Source organism: Borostomias antarcticus, assembly GCF_949987555.1.
Source record: "Borostomias antarcticus genome assembly, chromosome: 5".
In the NCBI taxonomy this organism is placed as follows: Eukaryota; Metazoa; Chordata; class Actinopteri; order Stomiiformes; family Stomiidae; genus Borostomias; species Borostomias antarcticus.
Window position 1 is genome coordinate 5,677,801 of NC_140238.1, and position 18,347 is coordinate 5,696,147.

The window sequence follows — 18,347 nt, forward strand, 5'->3', positions numbered from 1 at the left end:
ACTTATGTAGGTAGCTAAGGCAACAGAAAATATTGTAATTTCATCATCTCTCGCTTCCAGTCAGAAAATGTCCTCTAGCCGCGATGCTAATTTTCACAAGCTCACATTCTGTTTCACTCCGCAGATCAGTCTAGAGCTCCATAGAGAATTGTTTGTGCGTTCTATTACAGCTACGTTTAGATGTAACAACAGCAAAGAGTGGTTGAAGTTACCGTATGATAGATGGTGATAGACAGATGCCAAGTATTTTTGAAAGTGCATGCCCTGTTCCAACGTGGAGTTTCCAGATGGATGTTAAACAAGCCATCTGGCGCATCAGATTAACACAAACAGGGATGATGAGGCTTCATCTTGAAGCTCACAGTTTGGGGACAAATGCTGGATGTAATTTAAACTTGCCTAAGAAGCCCATTACCTCCAAAATAAGTGTTGCCTGTGAATAGGATGGACAAAGGACAAATGTGTGTGCTGCTCGCTTTAGTCCTACCCTATTATTTTATACATAAAAATTGGTTAACACTTTCTCAGTTGTCTATAGCCTAGGCTAAATATTGCGCCCATCAAGGTTTTATGTAGTGCTGATAATTACCACTTCCAGAAAGTAGCCAACCCATACATAACTACAGTAACTACTAGTCCATAGTGACAAAGAACGAGGGCCCTCAAACCCTATTATTTTTTCCCAAATTCCATTGTTTTTCCCGTAAAAAAATAAAATTGCCTGATAATATAGGGATTGGGGTCGGATTGGCTGGTGGGTTTAGAATGTTTGGAACAATACCTCACTTTTCCAATTTGTTATGGAAACGGGGGACACTACATTACAACAGTTTGGAGTTTGCTGGAAATTCTTAGTACACTGGTCAAACATACCACAACCCCAACAAACACGGATTGAGCAAGTTGGATCGCGAAAAAACTGATTCCAACAAACACCGGCATAGCACAACAGGCATAGCACACCAACCCAACAACTGTTGCTGTTTGTGTTTGTTGGCCATTGTCAGGGCAGTGTGAATTGGCCTTAAAACATGCAGTCATCTGGAGCCCTGCCCAGGTTCTCCCTGGTATGAATCGCCTCATGCGTAGTCAAGGGTACCGTCGACGTCTTAGTGTAACAAATGCCAGTCTTGGCACCTATGAGTTTTGTGACTTGTGTACCAGCTCATGCCTTTTCAAGTTGGATTTTCGACTGAAGCATTTACTACAAAATGTACACGCGTATGGTTTAATACCGGTGTGTACCAGCTCATGCCTGTTCAAATCTCCTGTGTAAGTGAAGCGTTTGCCACAAACTGTACACCGATGTTCCATGTGTGTATCGTTCCCTGTGTGTATCGTCTCATGTTTGCTCAACTCAGATCTTCTAATGTACAATCTGCCACAATATTTACATTGATGATATGGTTTCTTCGTGGTGTGTAGCCGCTCATGCCTGTTCAACTCATCTTTGCTTATACAGCATTTACTACAATATTTACACTGATATATAGGCACATGTTTCTCCCAGAAAGAACAGCCATGGGTCAGTTCTAATCCTCCATTGTCACCTCCGTCAGGGAACATCTGAATGTCTCCAGCTGGGTTGGTGGGTAGAGGGTCCCTCTCTCGGTTCTCATCTGTTTGGCTTTGGTGAAGATGTGGGTTCTGGTCACTGGCACAGGGAGAGGACAACATGGAGTCTTTCATGTAAAATCAAACTTAATTTATGTACGCCTAACACATTTCATACACAGAGGCAACACAATGAAAGGGGAGGGGTATATATACAGTATATACACACTGATCCTGACACTAATTTATCCAACCTCAGCAAGTGCTGTTGCTCCTGACTGGTCCAGAGATCATGTTCCTCTTTGATGTGTGGGGGTTCTAGGTTCTCCTGTTCCAGACTGGGGCTCCACTCCTCCTCTGGTTCAGTCTCCTCTTCACACAGAGAATGAGTGAACAGCTGGGGGTCTGGTGGGGAAGAATAGACATCTTAGCTAGGAGTATGTGCACCATGGGTGGGATTTGAAGTCCTTTAGTTTCAATGCATTTACTCAAATCATAACCTTGCTAATCTACATTGCTTAATTTAATAATTTATTGATAAGCTTTCTGTGTTGCCGTCATAGTCAATAATAATAATTTTAGAAATGCTCTATCTAGACAACCTGTAGCCATGGTTTTGTTAAAGGAGTAGTAAAGGGAAAGTGCATGTTTAGCCCTGTTTTAATGTTACTTATGATCATATACAATGGTTAGTAGAACGCCAATTAACACCTCGGTGAGTTTATTGTCTTTGAAATTTAGAGTTTAACATGTTTCTTGAATGATTTTTCACGGTGCCCACCCACATCCATTGTATGACCAAAACAGTGGTAGAGCAATTATTACACTTTCTCAAAAGTGCTAGTTTTGTCAACGTTTTGATCTGAACCATTGTATATTGTAACCTTAAAACAGGGCTAAACATGCATTTTCCCTTTACTGCTCCTTTAACTTGTGTTTATATTTGATTTGCAACAAGATAAACAAGGCCCTACTTTGGGATATCAAATATATTTGATTAATTTCTCGACTTTTTAAGGATGGGTAGCTTATTGGTAGCCTGTGGCATATAGCATGGCAAGCCTGGCACGATACACAATGCTTATCTGTATTCTGTTTCTGCAATCAAAGACAACTGTAGAAAGAGGCTTATTAGATAGTTGGTTCTGATTCTCCACCTCCATGAGGGCTCATCTCCATGTCTCCAGCTGTGTTGGTGGGAAGACGGTCCCTCTCTCTGTTCTTCTCAGTTAGAGTTTGGTGAAGATGTGAGTGATACGAGTTATTCGGACCACCATCACTTCTCATAGAGGAGTCTCTGAAGTCAGACTCCAGCTCTCGAGGCTGCTGTTGACTGGTACAGCGATATTGTTCCTCTTTGATCTGTTGGGGTTCTAGGTTCTCCAGACTGGGGTTCCACTCCTGGTCACAGTGTTGCTTTTCTGGGAGAACGTCCTCTCCACCCAGAGGGCTAGTGAGCAGCTGGGGCTCTGGTAGGGAAATAGTGAGCCCTTTTCAGTCCTGTTGTCGCATGCTCGCTCATGCCAGACAACAGTCCTTTCACCCTCCATTCACTACGCCTTCCAAATAAATAGGTGTCGGCCTATTTAGGAGAGGCGTTCATATTTACAAGTGTCAGATAAACATGAAACTTCACTTACCTAAGCAAAAGGGTCTATTTAAGTCTAAATAAGTTATTTAATGGTAGCGCCGAGGCTTCAAAACCCAGCATTTGTTTAAATAGACCCTTTTGCTTAGGTAAGTGAAGTTTCATGTTTATCTGACACTTGTAAATATGAGCGCCTCTCCTAAATAGGCTCTGTGCACCAGCTCCACTACTTCCTGAAAGTCACTTGGCAACTTTATTTCCTGTCCTATATGATTGGATTAAGTGATTAATCAGGTGTGCGGCAGACCCAGCGCACACCTGATTAATCACTTAATCCAATCATATAGGACAGGAAATAAAGATGCCAAGTGACTTTCAGGAAGTAGAGGAGCTGGTGCACAGAGCCTATAGGCCGACACCGATTTATTTGGACGGCTTAGTGAATGGAGGGTGAAAGGACTGCAGTCTGGCATGAGCGAGCATGCGACTACAGGACTGAAAAGGGCAAGGAAATAGTGAGAAAGTAACAATCATTTGTGTGTCACAGTATAGCAACCTAATCACTTAGTCTTTCGGTTTGAAGAGCTAGGCGATAGAAGCTAGCCATGACGATACGGGATCTCTGTATGCAATCAGCTTGCTATACTACCTAACTGCCGTGTTCGCTTTTTAGAAGAAACAAAACGTTTCATGTGCTTTTGATCTTTAGAGCCGCTTTATACGAACACTGATGATACGAGCCCAGCATCCACACCAAGCCTATGGTACAAGCTAACTAGCAGTCATACATACAAGTGATCGTGTTTCAGGACTGAGGCGGCGATATCCTCGTTTTTGAGGATTATATTAATGGATGGTGATTTGAGGAGTACTGTTGTCGTACGAACCTGCTCTGTGCAACTTTATCACGGGTTTGATAGCGATGTCCAGCATCCTCCTTAACCGTTCATTTTCCTCTTTTGAACGGGAGATTTCCTCCTGGTACTCTGTGATTATCTTTTCCACGGTCCCGAAAATCTCCTCAGCTGCCGCTGTTAATCGTGTCGTTATTGCTTCTCTCAAAAAAACAGATTTAGACATTTCTTGGCCGATGGTGATTGTGTATGTTAGTGTTTTCCCTGTAATTCCCCTGTTTCGATGAGCCATCTAGGACAGGAAGCAAACAATATGACTTCCTCGGGGGTTTTCTGTGTTCATAGCTGGTTGACGGTGTCAGATCATTACTGACACCTATTGGCCTGGTGTGGTATGGACAAATGCTTATGAAACCGGTCACCTTTGGAAGACTATTGCACTGAGAGCGTTTGATGCTGACAGCAAGACAGAGAGGCAGTTTAAACTGGACAGGGTTGAGGATACATGGGGACAGTTGCAGCACTGGAGGCCCTGTTAAGACTATTGATCAGTGTGGCTCTCACCGGGCCTGATACACACACACACACACACACACACACACACTGACATTGACAGATGATGGAGGGTGGCCAGACAAGATTGGATGTGTGTGTCTGGTTAATAGACAGCACTCAGTATTCTCCCCCAGAGGCCACAAAACAGCAGAAAACAGCAGTCGCTCTGGGCTCTCAGAACCGTGGAGCCCACAGCTGCATTTCTCTGTGTTGACAGAGTCAATAGGCTAATTATGGATCGTTCTTATAGATTTTCTAGGCGTCTCACTCACAGCAGCACTGGCTCATCAGTTGAAGATGGTCAGTCCTCATTAAAGCTCAAGTCAATGTTGTCCTGCCTGCTCACAGTTCTGTCCTGTTGATTGTACAGTAATAGTAGGTCCATCTGCTAAATGTCATCGTGCTCATGTTCTCCCCATCACCGCAGGACAGGACAGCAATTTATTTCTGTTAATACCCCACTGGCCTGGACTGAACCTGTATTTTAGTTGACATTGAACCCCCCTTAAGCCTGTGTGTGTGTGTGTGTGTGTGTGTGTGTGTGTGTGTGTGTGTGTGTGTGTTGCGCTGTATCACTGCCCAAGTCACATTCTCTTAGTGATTTGTTCGTCCTTCCAACTAGGTCCGTATCGTAACTATCTTGTTGAAAGACCTGTCACTACTTTAAACTCTGATAAATTGACTTCTTTGTCTGGGATAAGCAAAGTGTACAAACACTTACTGTCAATAACAACTCTCTACTGTGTTATTTAGGTGGTTACTGTGTGTGTGTGTGTGTGTGTGTGTGTGTGTGTGTGTGGAACAGTCGACAGTGCTGAATCCCACACCCATTTTACTTTGAAAATTATTAAAATGATGAATCCCTTTCATGTAAGAAATGAATGAATCTTAATGATGAGCCTCTTTCATGTTCCCTCATTGTGTCCTTTCTTCAAAGTCACTGTGCTGCGTTAGCGTTTCTCTACCAAACCCCGTCTCTTGAAGGGGATGAGTGGAGGAGGCATTTCTTTCTTGAGCTACACAGACAGGGATGACGAGGCTTTATCTTGATGGGCTGATGTAGTCTTGGATTTCAGTATGTCAGACGCCATACCAGGTTCCCCAACTGACCGTACACGATACTGTACCTTCTCCCTCACATTATCTCGCTCCCTCTTCATCCATATCTCCATCTCTCTCTCTCCCTCTCTCTGCCAGCCACTAGCCTGGTCACGCCCACCTGAACAGTAAAGATATTGTCACAAATCAAAAAACCCTCTCCCTCGCTCTGCCTACAGATGTAGCCAACGGCTCCAGTTCGGGGGGCTACCGCCCACCCCCCAGGACCAGGGAGGTGATCATCAATGGACAGACGGTCAAGCTCAAGTACTGCTTCACCTGCAAGATCTTCAGACCACCGCGTGCCTCACACTGCAGCCTTTGTGATAACTGCGTGGGTGAGTCAGTGTGTGTGTGTTTGTTTGTTTGTGTGTGCGTGAGTACGCGTGTGTACGATAACGTGTGTATGTGCTTATCGGTGTGTATTTGTGTGTATGTGTGTGTGTGTGTGTGAGAGAGAGAGAGTTAATTGTAAATCCGTGCTGCAGGGCTGCCCCTAGGAATACCGCTAAAACATAATTAGGCTTTTCCACAGGTGACACACACAGGCCCCCCCCACCAGTAGAGTACCGCTGTGCCTCAGCACAGCGCCGCAAGATAGATAGATTTTATTTTGAAATCGGGACTTCCCGGACTTCATATGTCACTGGGAGCCCTCCCAGTCTGTTGGGTGGAGATGGAAGAGTTTATAGCCACACCTGCAGACGGTTTGTCTTTCTGTCTGACGCTACTGTATGTCTCTGACTTCAATCAGCATGTCTCTCTCTCTCTCTCACTCTAGAATCCTCACTATCTTTCTTCTGTCGTTGCTCTGTAGATCCATCTCCACCACACTTGTTTAAAAAAATGCTCGATCTCTCAGTCACGGTTGACGCTCTCATGCTATTTCACCACCGGCCTTCACTCGAGGTCCTATTAACATGAAGGGAACCGGGAACACGACTTGCATTCACTCTCCAAATAACCACTTTGATTAAGCAATTACGTACCGGCTGAGCTCACTCCTGTGCCAGAAACGGAAGCTTCCGTAGCGCCCAGCCCTCCGCACAATCAGCCTGCCGCCGCTATTGGCTCACTGTGCTCCCAACTCAATCGCTCTCTAGAGCCGGATAAGTTGGTAAGTTCTTTAATCGAGCACAAACTGTCCCGAATTGAGGTCTTGCGCGAAGCAATTATCTACTGTCCAATAAAATCACTCACTGACTCACTGGACCCATGTGAAAATCAGGGTTTGAATGGACAACGCTCGGCACGGTGGCAGTGGGTGTAATAGCGAGGTCTTTGAGCAGCGATCCAAGCAACTTCACGAAACAGTAGCGTACTGGTGCCAAGGCTGCTCCTAATCAATAACAACTCCCTACTACTGTGTTATTTATGTGGTTACTCTGTGTGTGTGTGTGTGTGTGTGTGTGTGTGTGTGTGTGTGTGTGTGTGTGTGTGTGTGTGTGTGCGTAGTCTACAGGGCTGAATCCCAGACGCATGTTATTTTATCAAAACTATGCCCCCTCAAAGCTCTGCTAGACACTCTATTCATGTTCCAACTAATCCTTCTCTCCCCCCCCCCCTCTCTCTCTCTCTCTCTCCCCCCATCTCTCCATAGAGCGGTTTGACCACCACTGTCCCTGGGTGGGGAACTGTGTTGGGAAGAGGAACTACCGTTTCTTCTACCTGTTCATCCTCTCGCTCTCCTTCCTCACCATCTTCATCTTCTCCTTCGTCATCACCCACCTCATCTTACGTAAGTACAGGCCCACGCACACACACGCTCACTCACTCACATACACACACACACACACACACACACACACACACACATATACACACACGCACGCACACAGTCGCTCACTCACTCACATACACAAACACACATATACGCACGCACACACTCACGCACACGCTCGCTCACTCGCTCGCTCGCTCACTCACTCACTCACTCACTCACTCACTCACTCACTCACATACACACACACATACACACACACACACACACACACACACACATACACACACACTTAGAACGCTCACACCTCCTCAGACACACACACACACACTCCTCCTGGCGCTGCTCTTTCAGATCTAGCAGGCAGCAGGTTGTAAGTGGGTGTTGTGAAAAGCTGCAGCGTTTTGGCTCGTTACCAGCTCTCCCGGGGCTAGCAGATAGTAGACCTCTGCTGGCTTCCTCAGAGCGGTTTGTGTGTGTGTGTGTGTCTGCGTGTGTGCGCGTGTGTGTTTGTGTGTGTGTGTGTGTGGGTGGACATATCCCATGCATTGGGCAAAGAAAGGCCCACATTTTCTGTCTGAGTGTTCTCTCAGTGATTGGTATTTTCTTGTGTCCTTTTTATGATTAAATATTGACGAGGTGGGAGTGAAACGCATTACAGTCGCCACTATTCCTCTAAAAAGACACCACACATCACAGCAATATTAACCAGAGTGCCATTAGACAGCACGCCACTGCAACATTACAGTAACTAGCTACTCTGTTTCACAGCCCATACAAGCTCAACATGGTAGAATCCAGTCTTCTCGGTGTAATCTCTTCATCCTTCTGTGAACCTGCCTCACCGTTATTGAGCAGTGGTCAGACAGAGATCGGTAACTCTCCTGTGATGAAACGAAGGCTAGGCTTGACAACTATTGGATTGTGTTTCTGGATTTCTCTCTCTCTCTCTGTCTCTCTCTCTCTCTCTCTCTCTCTCTCTCTCTCTCTCTCTGTGTCTCTGTCTCTCTCTCTCTGTCTATCTCTCTCTCTCTCTCTCTCTCTCTAAGCTACAGTATTTATCTGGTATTCACAGTAAGTGTTTATTTACTCATAAAAACACAATATACTGTAACATTACAGTCAATACAAATAAACAACAACAATAATAATAATAATAAAATATTTAATCCTGCAAGAAGCTTGGGAAGCATTTACCACAGGACTACTAAAATGAAACAGCAGTGCACCAAATAATGTTATGCTCTAAGGGAGGCCACACATAATACTAACTTTTTTTAAAAACAAGAAATCCATACTGTACTGTATTTTGCTCCATGATTCAATAAAGTTTAGTTTTTTTAAATTCACAGATTCTCTTCAGACTGCCAACCTACACCATAGACAGCTACTGTTGTTTTGTATTCTTAAGATACTGTATTTATATTACTTTTTTGTGTTTATTCCAATGTTTATATTGTGTTTCTACAAGCAAATACACTGTACACTTACTGCCCAGATAAATAACTTTGAACATTATTTTCTTGGGTGGCGATTTTTGCACAGTACTGTATACACTTACAGTGTGTGTGTGTGTATATGTATATATATATATATATATATATATATGTGTGTGTGTGTGTGTGTGTGTGTGTATATATATATATAAATATATATATACAAAAAAAAAAATATATATATACATATACACACATATACACTGTGTATGTCTGTACAGTATGTATCTCTATCTAACTCTTTTCCTAGTAGCAGCTAGAATGCACTTAAAGTTGTCATGCTCAGTTGAGCTTGCTGACGAGGCCTGTTTGGGGTTGAAATGAGAAATTAAGAAGCTGGGAAAGTGCAGTTATCTAGTGTGTGTTTGTGGTACACGATATACAACACACTTTCATCACACTTTCAGCACACTTTCATCTCTCAGTTGGCATTCACTGTTAGGTGCACTCTAATGCTGCCGGTTAATAATTCTAGATTGGGTTATTTAGGATTTAGGCAGGCCGTTATTTTGCCTGCCGTTCGTATCTATGATGCAGTATTCGAATTCCGTTCTTTGACAGGGAGGCTAAATGGTGGGTATTAGGTTTTTCCCTGTCTAGAAAACCTCTTGATCCTAGTGGTAATGATGGCTGAGGGGACCTGCTGCTGCTAGGCCAGCTGGCTGGGAGGAGAGATACGGTGTGAGGGATCATCTAGCCCTGCTGTGGTGCTCTCTGGCTATCTGTCACACACACAAACACACACAGCTCTCGCTCTCTCACATGTACCCACACACATGCACACGTACCCACACTCACATGCCCACGTGCACAACGCACGTAGATTCTCTCTCTAGGTCGTCCTCGGACGAGCCCTCCGTCGGCGCTTCCAGTCGTCGCGGTCCTCCCCGCGCGCAGCGAGCTCGCCGGTCCACGTACATTAGTGCGGGACGCCCTCTTGATTGATGCCCGTGTGTTGGCGCCAGTTTGCTGGCTGGCAGATGGCGTCTCTGGCAGTGACCAGCCAGCCTCATTGTCCTGGCTGCTATTTTCTCACTCACCCTTGATGACCCCCCCCCCCCCCCCCCCCATACAGATGCTTGTTGTTGTTGTTGTTGGTATCATGCTCGTTCTTGTCGATGTTAAGTAACGTTACTGCACGCAGCATTCTGGTGTAGCACCCATCTAGGGACTTCTGCAGGGTTGGTAGTTCACCTCTCCAGCTCGTTAAGAGCAATAACAAGGCAAGAAAAGGAATCTTTCTATAATCGTTATATTTTTTCGGCCACCGCAGAATGACCTGGCTGTCCACACCTGAGGTTAATCATCCAGTGATTTGATGGACTGAGGAATTGACAAAACAATGGATTCTTTTGTAGGCGTTCCGGAGGGTTTTGATTCCTTGGTAAGTTTTGAAAATGCATGTGAACTACTTTAACTCCAGGCCTCTTCTCCTCCCCCGCAGGGGCAAGACCAACAGGCTTCCTCAACGCTCTCAAAGACAGTCCTGCCAGATATCCTTTCCCTGAAAAGTGTGTGTGTGTGTGTGTGTGTGTGTGTGTGTGTGTGCGCGCGCGCATAATTCTGTGCATCTGAGGGGTTTGTGTCTTGATGTGTGTGTGTGTGTGTGTGTGTGTGTGTGTGTGTGTGTGTGTGTGTGTGCATAATTCTGTGCATCTGAGGGGTTTGTGTCTTGATGTGTGTGTGTGTGTGTGCATAATTCTGTGCATCTGAGGGGTTTGTGTCTTGATGTGTGTGTGTGTGTGTGTGTTTGTGCATGCGTGCGTATGTCCGCACAACTCCCCTTCAGCTGTGTCCGTGTCCCAGCACCCTTCTTTCCCAATCCCTGCAGTGTCCACAGCCTATCCTCCAGAGATAAGGGCACTAAGGCATACATAGCACTAGCTATCTACAAGCTCAAACCTGTCACAGCCTTCGCCTCACCTTGCTAGTCCTTGCAACACCTCCAGCCCTGTCCAATTACTGTACACTGCCCCCCCACCCCCACCCCCACATACACACACACACACACACAACCTGCCACAGCACCACATGACTGCTTAGCCCGATGGGTTTTTTTCTCCGAGGCTTACAGAGCAAACATGGAGGAGGAGGAGGGGGAGATTACTAGTCTCTCTGTCTGCCGGGGACTTCAGCTCCACGTGGCGGCAGGCTCAGAGGATAACACAACAACAACAACACAGAGAGGCACTCTCTGGAGGGGAAGACGTGAGATATAATATCGGGACCCGATGACATCTCAGCGCCCGTCCTCGCGTAAGCGGGGACACGCTCTGTCCTCAGATGACACGCTCACTCCTCAGATGACACACTCTGTCCCGAGATGACACGTTCTATCCCGAGATGACACGTTCTATCCTGAGATGACACGTTCTATCCCGAGATGACACGTTCTATCCTGAGATGACACGTTCTATCCCGAGATGACACGTTCTATCCTGAGATGACACGTTCTATCCTGAGATGACACGTTCTATCCCGAGATGACACGTTCTATCCCGAGATGACACGTTCTATCCTGAGATGACATGTTCTATCCTGAGATGACACGTTCTATCCCAAGATGACACATTCTATCCTGAGATGACACGTTCTATCCCGAGATGACACGTTCTATCCCGAGATGATACATTCTATCCTGAGATCATACGCTCTATCCTGAGATGACACGCTCTCTCCCGAGAGAGAGAGAGAGAGAGAGGAGGAGGAGGAGGAGGAGGAGAGGAGAGATCAACCACACTTTTTATTATTTTGTGCATGTGTGTGTGTGTGTGTGTGTGTGTGTGTGTGTGTGTGTGTGTGTGTGTGTGTGTGTGTGTGTGTGTGTGTGTATGTGTGCGCATGTGTGTGTGTCTCTGTCTGTTTGCCTGTCTGTGAAGGCAGCAAGTCAGCAGCAGCCCAGGGCCCAGTGCTGTTGCACAACTCACCACGTCCCATCTGCCAGTGTTGTAGGGCTTCTCACATTTCTCCATAATCACAGCTGTTCCTAAAGTCACCGAGAGACGGCTTCTAAGCAGACGGACAGAAGGACAGCCACAGGCTACATACAGGTCAATGTCTTGAGTTAACTCTTTAAGTTAACCTCTGCCTACAGTAGCCTCTGTGGATTGGCTTTGCTGTTTCCTTGCCTTGTGCATGTGCATGTGTGCATTAGACATGGGACTGCTGTGTAAGTATGTTCTTCTTTGGATTGGTGTGTGTGAGATACAAAATGGCTGATATGTCAATAAGAGAGTGCAGGAAATCCATCAGCGCTGTGGGTGTATATAACGGCCAATACTGGTGTTTTTCCTTGACCCTTGGCCACTGTGCTGGAGGTGGTGGTGTGTTTCTTCTCTGTCTGGTCCATAGTGGGCCTCTCTGGCTTTCACACCTACCTGATCGGCTCCAACCAGACCACAAACGAAGATGTGAGTAACACACACACACATACACACACACACACATATGCACATACGCACACATACCTGTACACACACATGATAAACGGCTTCAACCTTGGCATGCATAGGCAGTGCTGGACAGGATTCGTCTTGAAGTGGTGTGGCTTCCAGAACCTCAACAACAACTTGAAGAGTCTAAGTTGTTGTTTGTTGTTGTTGTTGTTGTTGTTGAGGTTCTGGCAGCCACAGCACTTAGACCTACCCACATCCTCCTTCTCTGGTCCCCTACCGGAAAACAGATTATTACTGTAGCTATACTCAAACAAAGTTGAATTCCCCTTCAGCTAATGCGTGGGTAGCACTGAGATGGGGGGAAAAAACACAAAACAGTACCAGGCAGTGTTCCTTCTTCCTGGATAGATGGATGGGTTTAGATGCTGGCCAGAGGAAATGCTGTGTTCCTATGAAACATAGCTACATTAGCTGACTTTTTTCTGTTTAATCAGATACTCTCAGCCACTGTTACTAACCTAATTGTGTGTGTGTGTGTGTGTGTGTGCATGTTCCAGATAAAAGGCTCGTGGTCATCTAAAAGAGGGAAGGATAACTATAACCCCTATAGCCATGGCAACATCTTCACCAACTGCTGCGCTGCTCTCTGTGGACCACTGCCACCCAGGTATGAAGAGAAAGCTTCGAGGTGTGTGTGCGTGTGTGTGCGTGTGTGCGCGCGTGCACGCATGTGTGTTCTTGCATGCACACACTCGCTCAATATAACACACAGCCCAATGGCATCATTCCCCTGTCATGGTGATTAATGGGACATCTCAAATCCAATAATTCCTTCCATTTTCAGAAGAAAAACGCCCTCCTCCCACCAACCAACCCCCCACCTCCCCAAATGTAATTTCCTGCATTGTCAGGGTGCTCTAATGGCGCCGTCATCTAGAACTCATCCCAGTGTGCGGAGCTCGTGCTGGGAACTATAATGGGCCTGCTGCTTCGGCCATTTACAGCTCAGCTGCAGGCGGCTTTCAGCTCCTCTCTCTGAGGCAAGGATCACATTCCTCACAGTAACGGCGCCAGGCTCGATGTGACTGTCAGAGCCTGAATAGAGTGTTTACCAACCATGTCTACTGGGATTGAGCTTCCTCTCAACTGGCCCTTATTCAAACATTTCTGTCTGTAGCCTGGACAGTAGGTATTCACACACTATCAGGTTTCATTTGATAAAGCTTAGAAGTAGTTTCTCAATTTTGTCTCTCTATACAGGAAACAGAATGTGGGTTCTAGCATGTTGTTCAAATACCACATTGTTCAAAATGTATGGGCCGTCTATCATATCCTCAACACTCTGGTTAAGGCTCTCATTGTGCACGCACGCACGAACACACACTCTCACACACACACATACACACTCACACTCAAGCTAGATAACCTCTTTCTCCTCTTATCTTTACAGGCCAGTTTTTCCCTCTTTGACGAGACAACACAGCTACGTGCTGCAGCTTTTAATGTCAGTGAGAGGTCGTTAACAGCGCAGAGAGGCTAAACCTCCTAGGCAAAGTGTGTGTGTGTGTGTGTGTCAGTGTGTTTTTGGCTGCCCCAGTGGAGGCTGTGCCTGTGACCAGCAGCATTACTCACAGTAACGATGGGACTGGGTGTCAGAGGAAAATCCTACGTATGCAGGTGGAAGCCATCTGGAAAACCCAGGCTTTCTGCAGCTGGGCTCGGCCATTCAGCGCTGATAAACAGCACAGTCCAACATCACAGTCGTTACTTTTTCGCCTCGAACTGCACTTTGCTCAAGTATACCTTTAGGCCTACAATACATCCTGTACCTTAGAGCTGTACCATTACAGAGAGGACTAAAGTGCTCAGCATATATTTGGCCAGAGCAGTGATATCTAATACTGGTGATGTAGACTATTGTACTAGAGCAGTGATATCTAATACTGGTGATGTAGACTATTGTACTAGAGCAGTGATATCTAATACTGGTGATGTAGACTATTGTACTAGAGCAGTGATATCTAATACTGGTGATGTAGACTATTGTACTAGAGCAGTGATATCTAATACTGGTGATGTAGACTATTGTACCAGAGCAGTAATATCTAATACTGGTGATGTTGACTATTGTACTAGAGCAGTGATATCTCATACTGGTGATGTGAACTTTTGGTTTGACCCTAGTTTCTCTTGCTCCTCCACCTGAATTCCTGCCAGATCAACTCACTCAGTCTCTGTTACGTATTTGCCCCCTCACACACCCTCGGGGCACCTACGTATTGTGGCGTGTGTGTGTGTGTGTTTGGGGAGGTGTGAGATTAACTGCACCACCTTCTCCTAGGTGATGAATGGCTGTTATCGAACGCCGATAGCCTGTGACTTGGTCACCTGATGTGTGTGAAAGAAAGAAACGTGCAGAAGCGCACGCACACGTGCACATGCTTAACTAACCTCAGCAGGTTCCTGGTTAACCATCCATGTCCAACAACAGTAATGAAAGACCGGGAATAATGATTCACTCCACTGGTGTTGACATGATCTCAATGATCGATTGTCTTGTGGAACCCTGCATACTGAGTGGCACTGTGGTATCTATTTCAGCTTTGTGGTTTGGGTGTCACTAAGCTCTACTGACAGTCAAGGTTATTTGTCTTCAAAACTCTTATCACTGAGTTGCTCTACAGCTGTTATCGGAGAAGGCACAGGCGTACCTAAATAAATCTCTGCCTTAATATGGTAGCTATTTTGGGTTAAAATGTAGCATCTCACCATTGACTCGATTGAAACAAAAGGCATAAAATATTGTTTCACTACACATGTTATAGGTCTGGTCTAATGTTAGAAGTCTATATACTGTACAAGAAGTCTATATATAATGTTAGAAGTCTCATCTCTCTTTTTCTCTCTTTCCCTCAGTCTTATCGACAGAAGAGGATTCATCCAATCAGGCACGCCGCAGCCAACGTCGCCAACCAATGGCATCACCACGTACGGAGCCACCCAGTCACAGAGCCACATGGTAAGTCACTGATGGCATAGTACAGTACTGTACTTCCAATTCAATTACAAGTCGGATAGTAGGATAGAGACCTCCCACGATCTATGGGCAGCAACGGGCTACTGTACCGAGGAGCTGGCCCCTCCAGAACAAGAACGGGGTACAGTATAGCCCTGGCTGCAATCAGCCTGTGGGTACTGTAGGAACTCACTGCAGTGCTTTCCATCTAAAGAACCCCCCCCTCCTTGTTAGCGTCCGCCGCGCCGCATGGAGCCTGGCCTTGGCTAACGCGGCCGTGGGAACGTGGGGAGCGGCGCGGCCTCCCGCTGCCAGACGCTGTTAGCCTGGCACACAGAGAGAGAGAGACAGAGAGAGAGAGAGACCGAGAGAGAGAGAGAGTCTCACTGCCTCACTGCCTGTTGACTCGCTTCCCCTCGTAAATCTATCTCAGGGGAATTGGCCATGATGTGCCATAATTGTACCGTGATGGATGTCAGCACATCATATGTTATATGGCGTGCTATTGCAACGGTCAACATGTGTAATTGGTTTGGGACGTGGCCTAGTTTTTGGATGAGGGCAGAATAGGGTTAGAGGCTCTCCTTATAAAGAAACAGGCATCTTCACTGTCTTCATCTCTCTCTCTCTCTCTCTCTCTCTCTCTCGCTCTTTCACAAGTACAGAATGTACCACTTCTTTGTCAAGTAGGTCAAATAAAGATCCTATCACCCTTCTCACCCCATGCTAAGAGACATGCAAACAAAGTTGTTGATCTGTGCTGAGTGTGCTCTCTTCTCTCTCCCACCCCCCTCTCTCTCTCCTTCTCTGTCTCTCTCTCTCTCTCTCTCTCTCTCCTTCTCTGTCTCTCTCTCTCTCTCTTCTCTCTCTCCTTCTCTGTCCTTGTCTCTCTCTCTCGCTCTCTGCAGAGTGACACATCCTAGTCTTTCTCATTCCCATCCCTGGGTCAGATATCAACCCTGACAGTCAGATGGCTTGTTCTTTTTCTGTTGAATTTGCACTGTTTATTATCACATGGAGAATTACCTGTAATTCTCCATGTGATCTGTAATTACCACTGACATAGCTGTGTGTCTGTGTGTGTGTGTGTGTATGTGTGTGTGTGTGTGTGTGTGTGTGTGTGTGTGTGTGTGTGTGTGTGTGTGTGTGTGTGTGTGTGTGTGTGTGTGTGTGTGTGCGTGTGCGCGAGTGTGCGCAGAGGGACTTTTTACTCACCACTGTCACTCGTTGTGGTGCTCTGCTCCTCTCCAGATGACGTGTCTGAGAGATACAGAGCTGACCAAGGAGGTGTGTATGTGTGTGTGTGTGCGTGTGTGTGTGTGTGTGTCATCGAGCAGGCTGGACATGCTGACGACTTAAATCTGGTCCAGAGAGGCCGCGCAGGGCAGAAACACACTGATGGACAGACACCAAGCCAATAATGAAAATGCTAGTTTAAAAAAAAAAACAGTCTCTTATTACAAAGAAGGTGCGCACACACACACACACACGCACACACATGCACAGACACACGCACACACACACACACACAGACTATTCTGGACAAGGCCAGAATAACACAATGTGCCTGTCAGCAAACCTCCAGTAATTGGTGTTGTAGTGTTGGACTACAACAGAAGAGAAGCCATAAATGTCAATGTGGCCCAGAAAACCTGGAGAGAGATGCTGGAGTGCTGTGTGTGTGTGTGCGTGTGTGTGTGCGCGTGTGCGTGTGTGTGTGCGCGTCTGCGTGCACGTGCCTCTGTTTTCACACGGCTACATGCGTTCAGTACGTGAGTGCCCAGTGCACGTGAGTCTCAGGACAGCTCTCCTCCAGTGAAGAACGCTTGCTGATCCAATCAGATCCTTCAACGTTGTCCCCTACCATTTCTCCCTCGCCACCTTCCCATCGAGTCGTTCTATAGACGTCACGTCCACCTGCACGTCATGAATGCCCAGGCCGCTTTTGATGTTGTCCAAGGCTCGATAGACATTCCGTCACGTTAACTCGTTTAGAAATGGCCACCATCTGTTATGTCCATTTGGTGTTGGTGCCCACTCTGCAGTAATAATGACTTATTGTATGAATATGGTCAAGAAAACAATTGAAATGTGTCCTTCTATTGACATCTACCCTGGCTATGTATATTTAGAAGCCTGCAACATGTAGGCAGCATGTAGGCCTATTCAGTTGATTTAAATGTGTGTGCTGACTTAACACACGTTCATTCACACACACATGTACACACACTAGTTCATAGCTGTTCATCTCAAGAAGCCTCTCCAACAGTCACCATGGCAACCTGTGTGTGTACTGTGTGTATTCTCTCCGATGATGACATCATGTCATTTTGACGCTGATTACTGTAAGTCCCATTCAGGAAGTGCCATGGCTCCTTTACATTCACACACACACACACACACACACACACACACACACACACACACACACACACACACACACTCCATTTCTTCCTCTGGATGTTTCTTCTTTTAATTTTCTATTTTGTTCCTTTATTTTTTTGCTTGATTGTTTTCTTTCTGTCTTTCTTTCTTCTCACTTAATTTCTTTCTTTGACTAAATTGTTGGTATGCTTTATTTTTTTCTTTCTTTCTTTCTTTCTTTCTTTCTTTCTTTCTTTCTTTCTTTCTTTCTTTCTTTCTTTCTGTCTTTCTTTCTTTCTTTCTTTCTCTCTCTTTTTCATGTAACATTTCCTGTTGGTGGTATCTGAGTGTTATTTTTACATAGCAGAGAAGAAATGGGTTTGACATTGACAGTTAACCAGTGAGTAACGGCCAACACGCAGAACTCGTTTCATCTTTTCAATTTCTGCCTGAAGAACCAATCCTCACTGTGTCATTGTTAATTAATTCGATGGGATGACGCATATAGCCAATAATGTCACCTGAGGTCAACCTCATTCAGCCCTGCGTTCAACAGCCCAAGAAGTGAACACACGTGGGATCAAGCTAGGTTATTAGTTTCCTGTTTACCTGGCACGGCGCCAGACCCGCCTCCTGTGGCCCTGCTGACGTGTTGATAGGCCGAAGCGTCATGTAGCTGAGCCTGCCTCCACCTCCTAGGCCTCCCT

At 45.9% G+C, this 18,347-nt stretch overlaps 1 protein-coding gene and 1 long non-coding RNA gene across 3 annotated transcripts in view; one reads left to right on the top strand and one right to left on the bottom strand.

Annotated features, from left to right (window-relative positions):
• Positions 1-18,347, top strand: part of LOC311308913 (palmitoyltransferase ZDHHC14-like) — a 69,896-nt gene that overhangs the window by 48,474 nt on the left and 3,075 nt on the right. For both annotated transcript variants that reach the window (XM_084437995.1, XM_084437996.1), the window contains exons 4-9: positions 5,829-5,987; positions 7,250-7,387; positions 10,310-10,358; positions 12,173-12,275; positions 12,818-12,927; positions 15,177-15,279. In XM_084437995.1, coding sequence (XP_084294121.1) covers positions 5,829-5,987; positions 7,250-7,387; positions 10,310-10,358; positions 12,173-12,275; positions 12,818-12,927; positions 15,177-15,279 — 662 coding nt within the window. The remainder of the gene's footprint in view (positions 1-5,828; positions 5,988-7,249; positions 7,388-10,309; positions 10,359-12,172; positions 12,276-12,817; positions 12,928-15,176; positions 15,280-18,347) is intronic.
• LOC311308914 lies at positions 965-2,821 on the bottom strand. The gene is made up of 3 exons (XR_014630441.1): positions 2,712-2,821; positions 1,809-1,959; positions 965-1,654 (listed from the first exon to the last, which is right to left on the bottom strand). It is a non-coding gene; the product is annotated as an uncharacterized lncRNA (long non-coding RNA).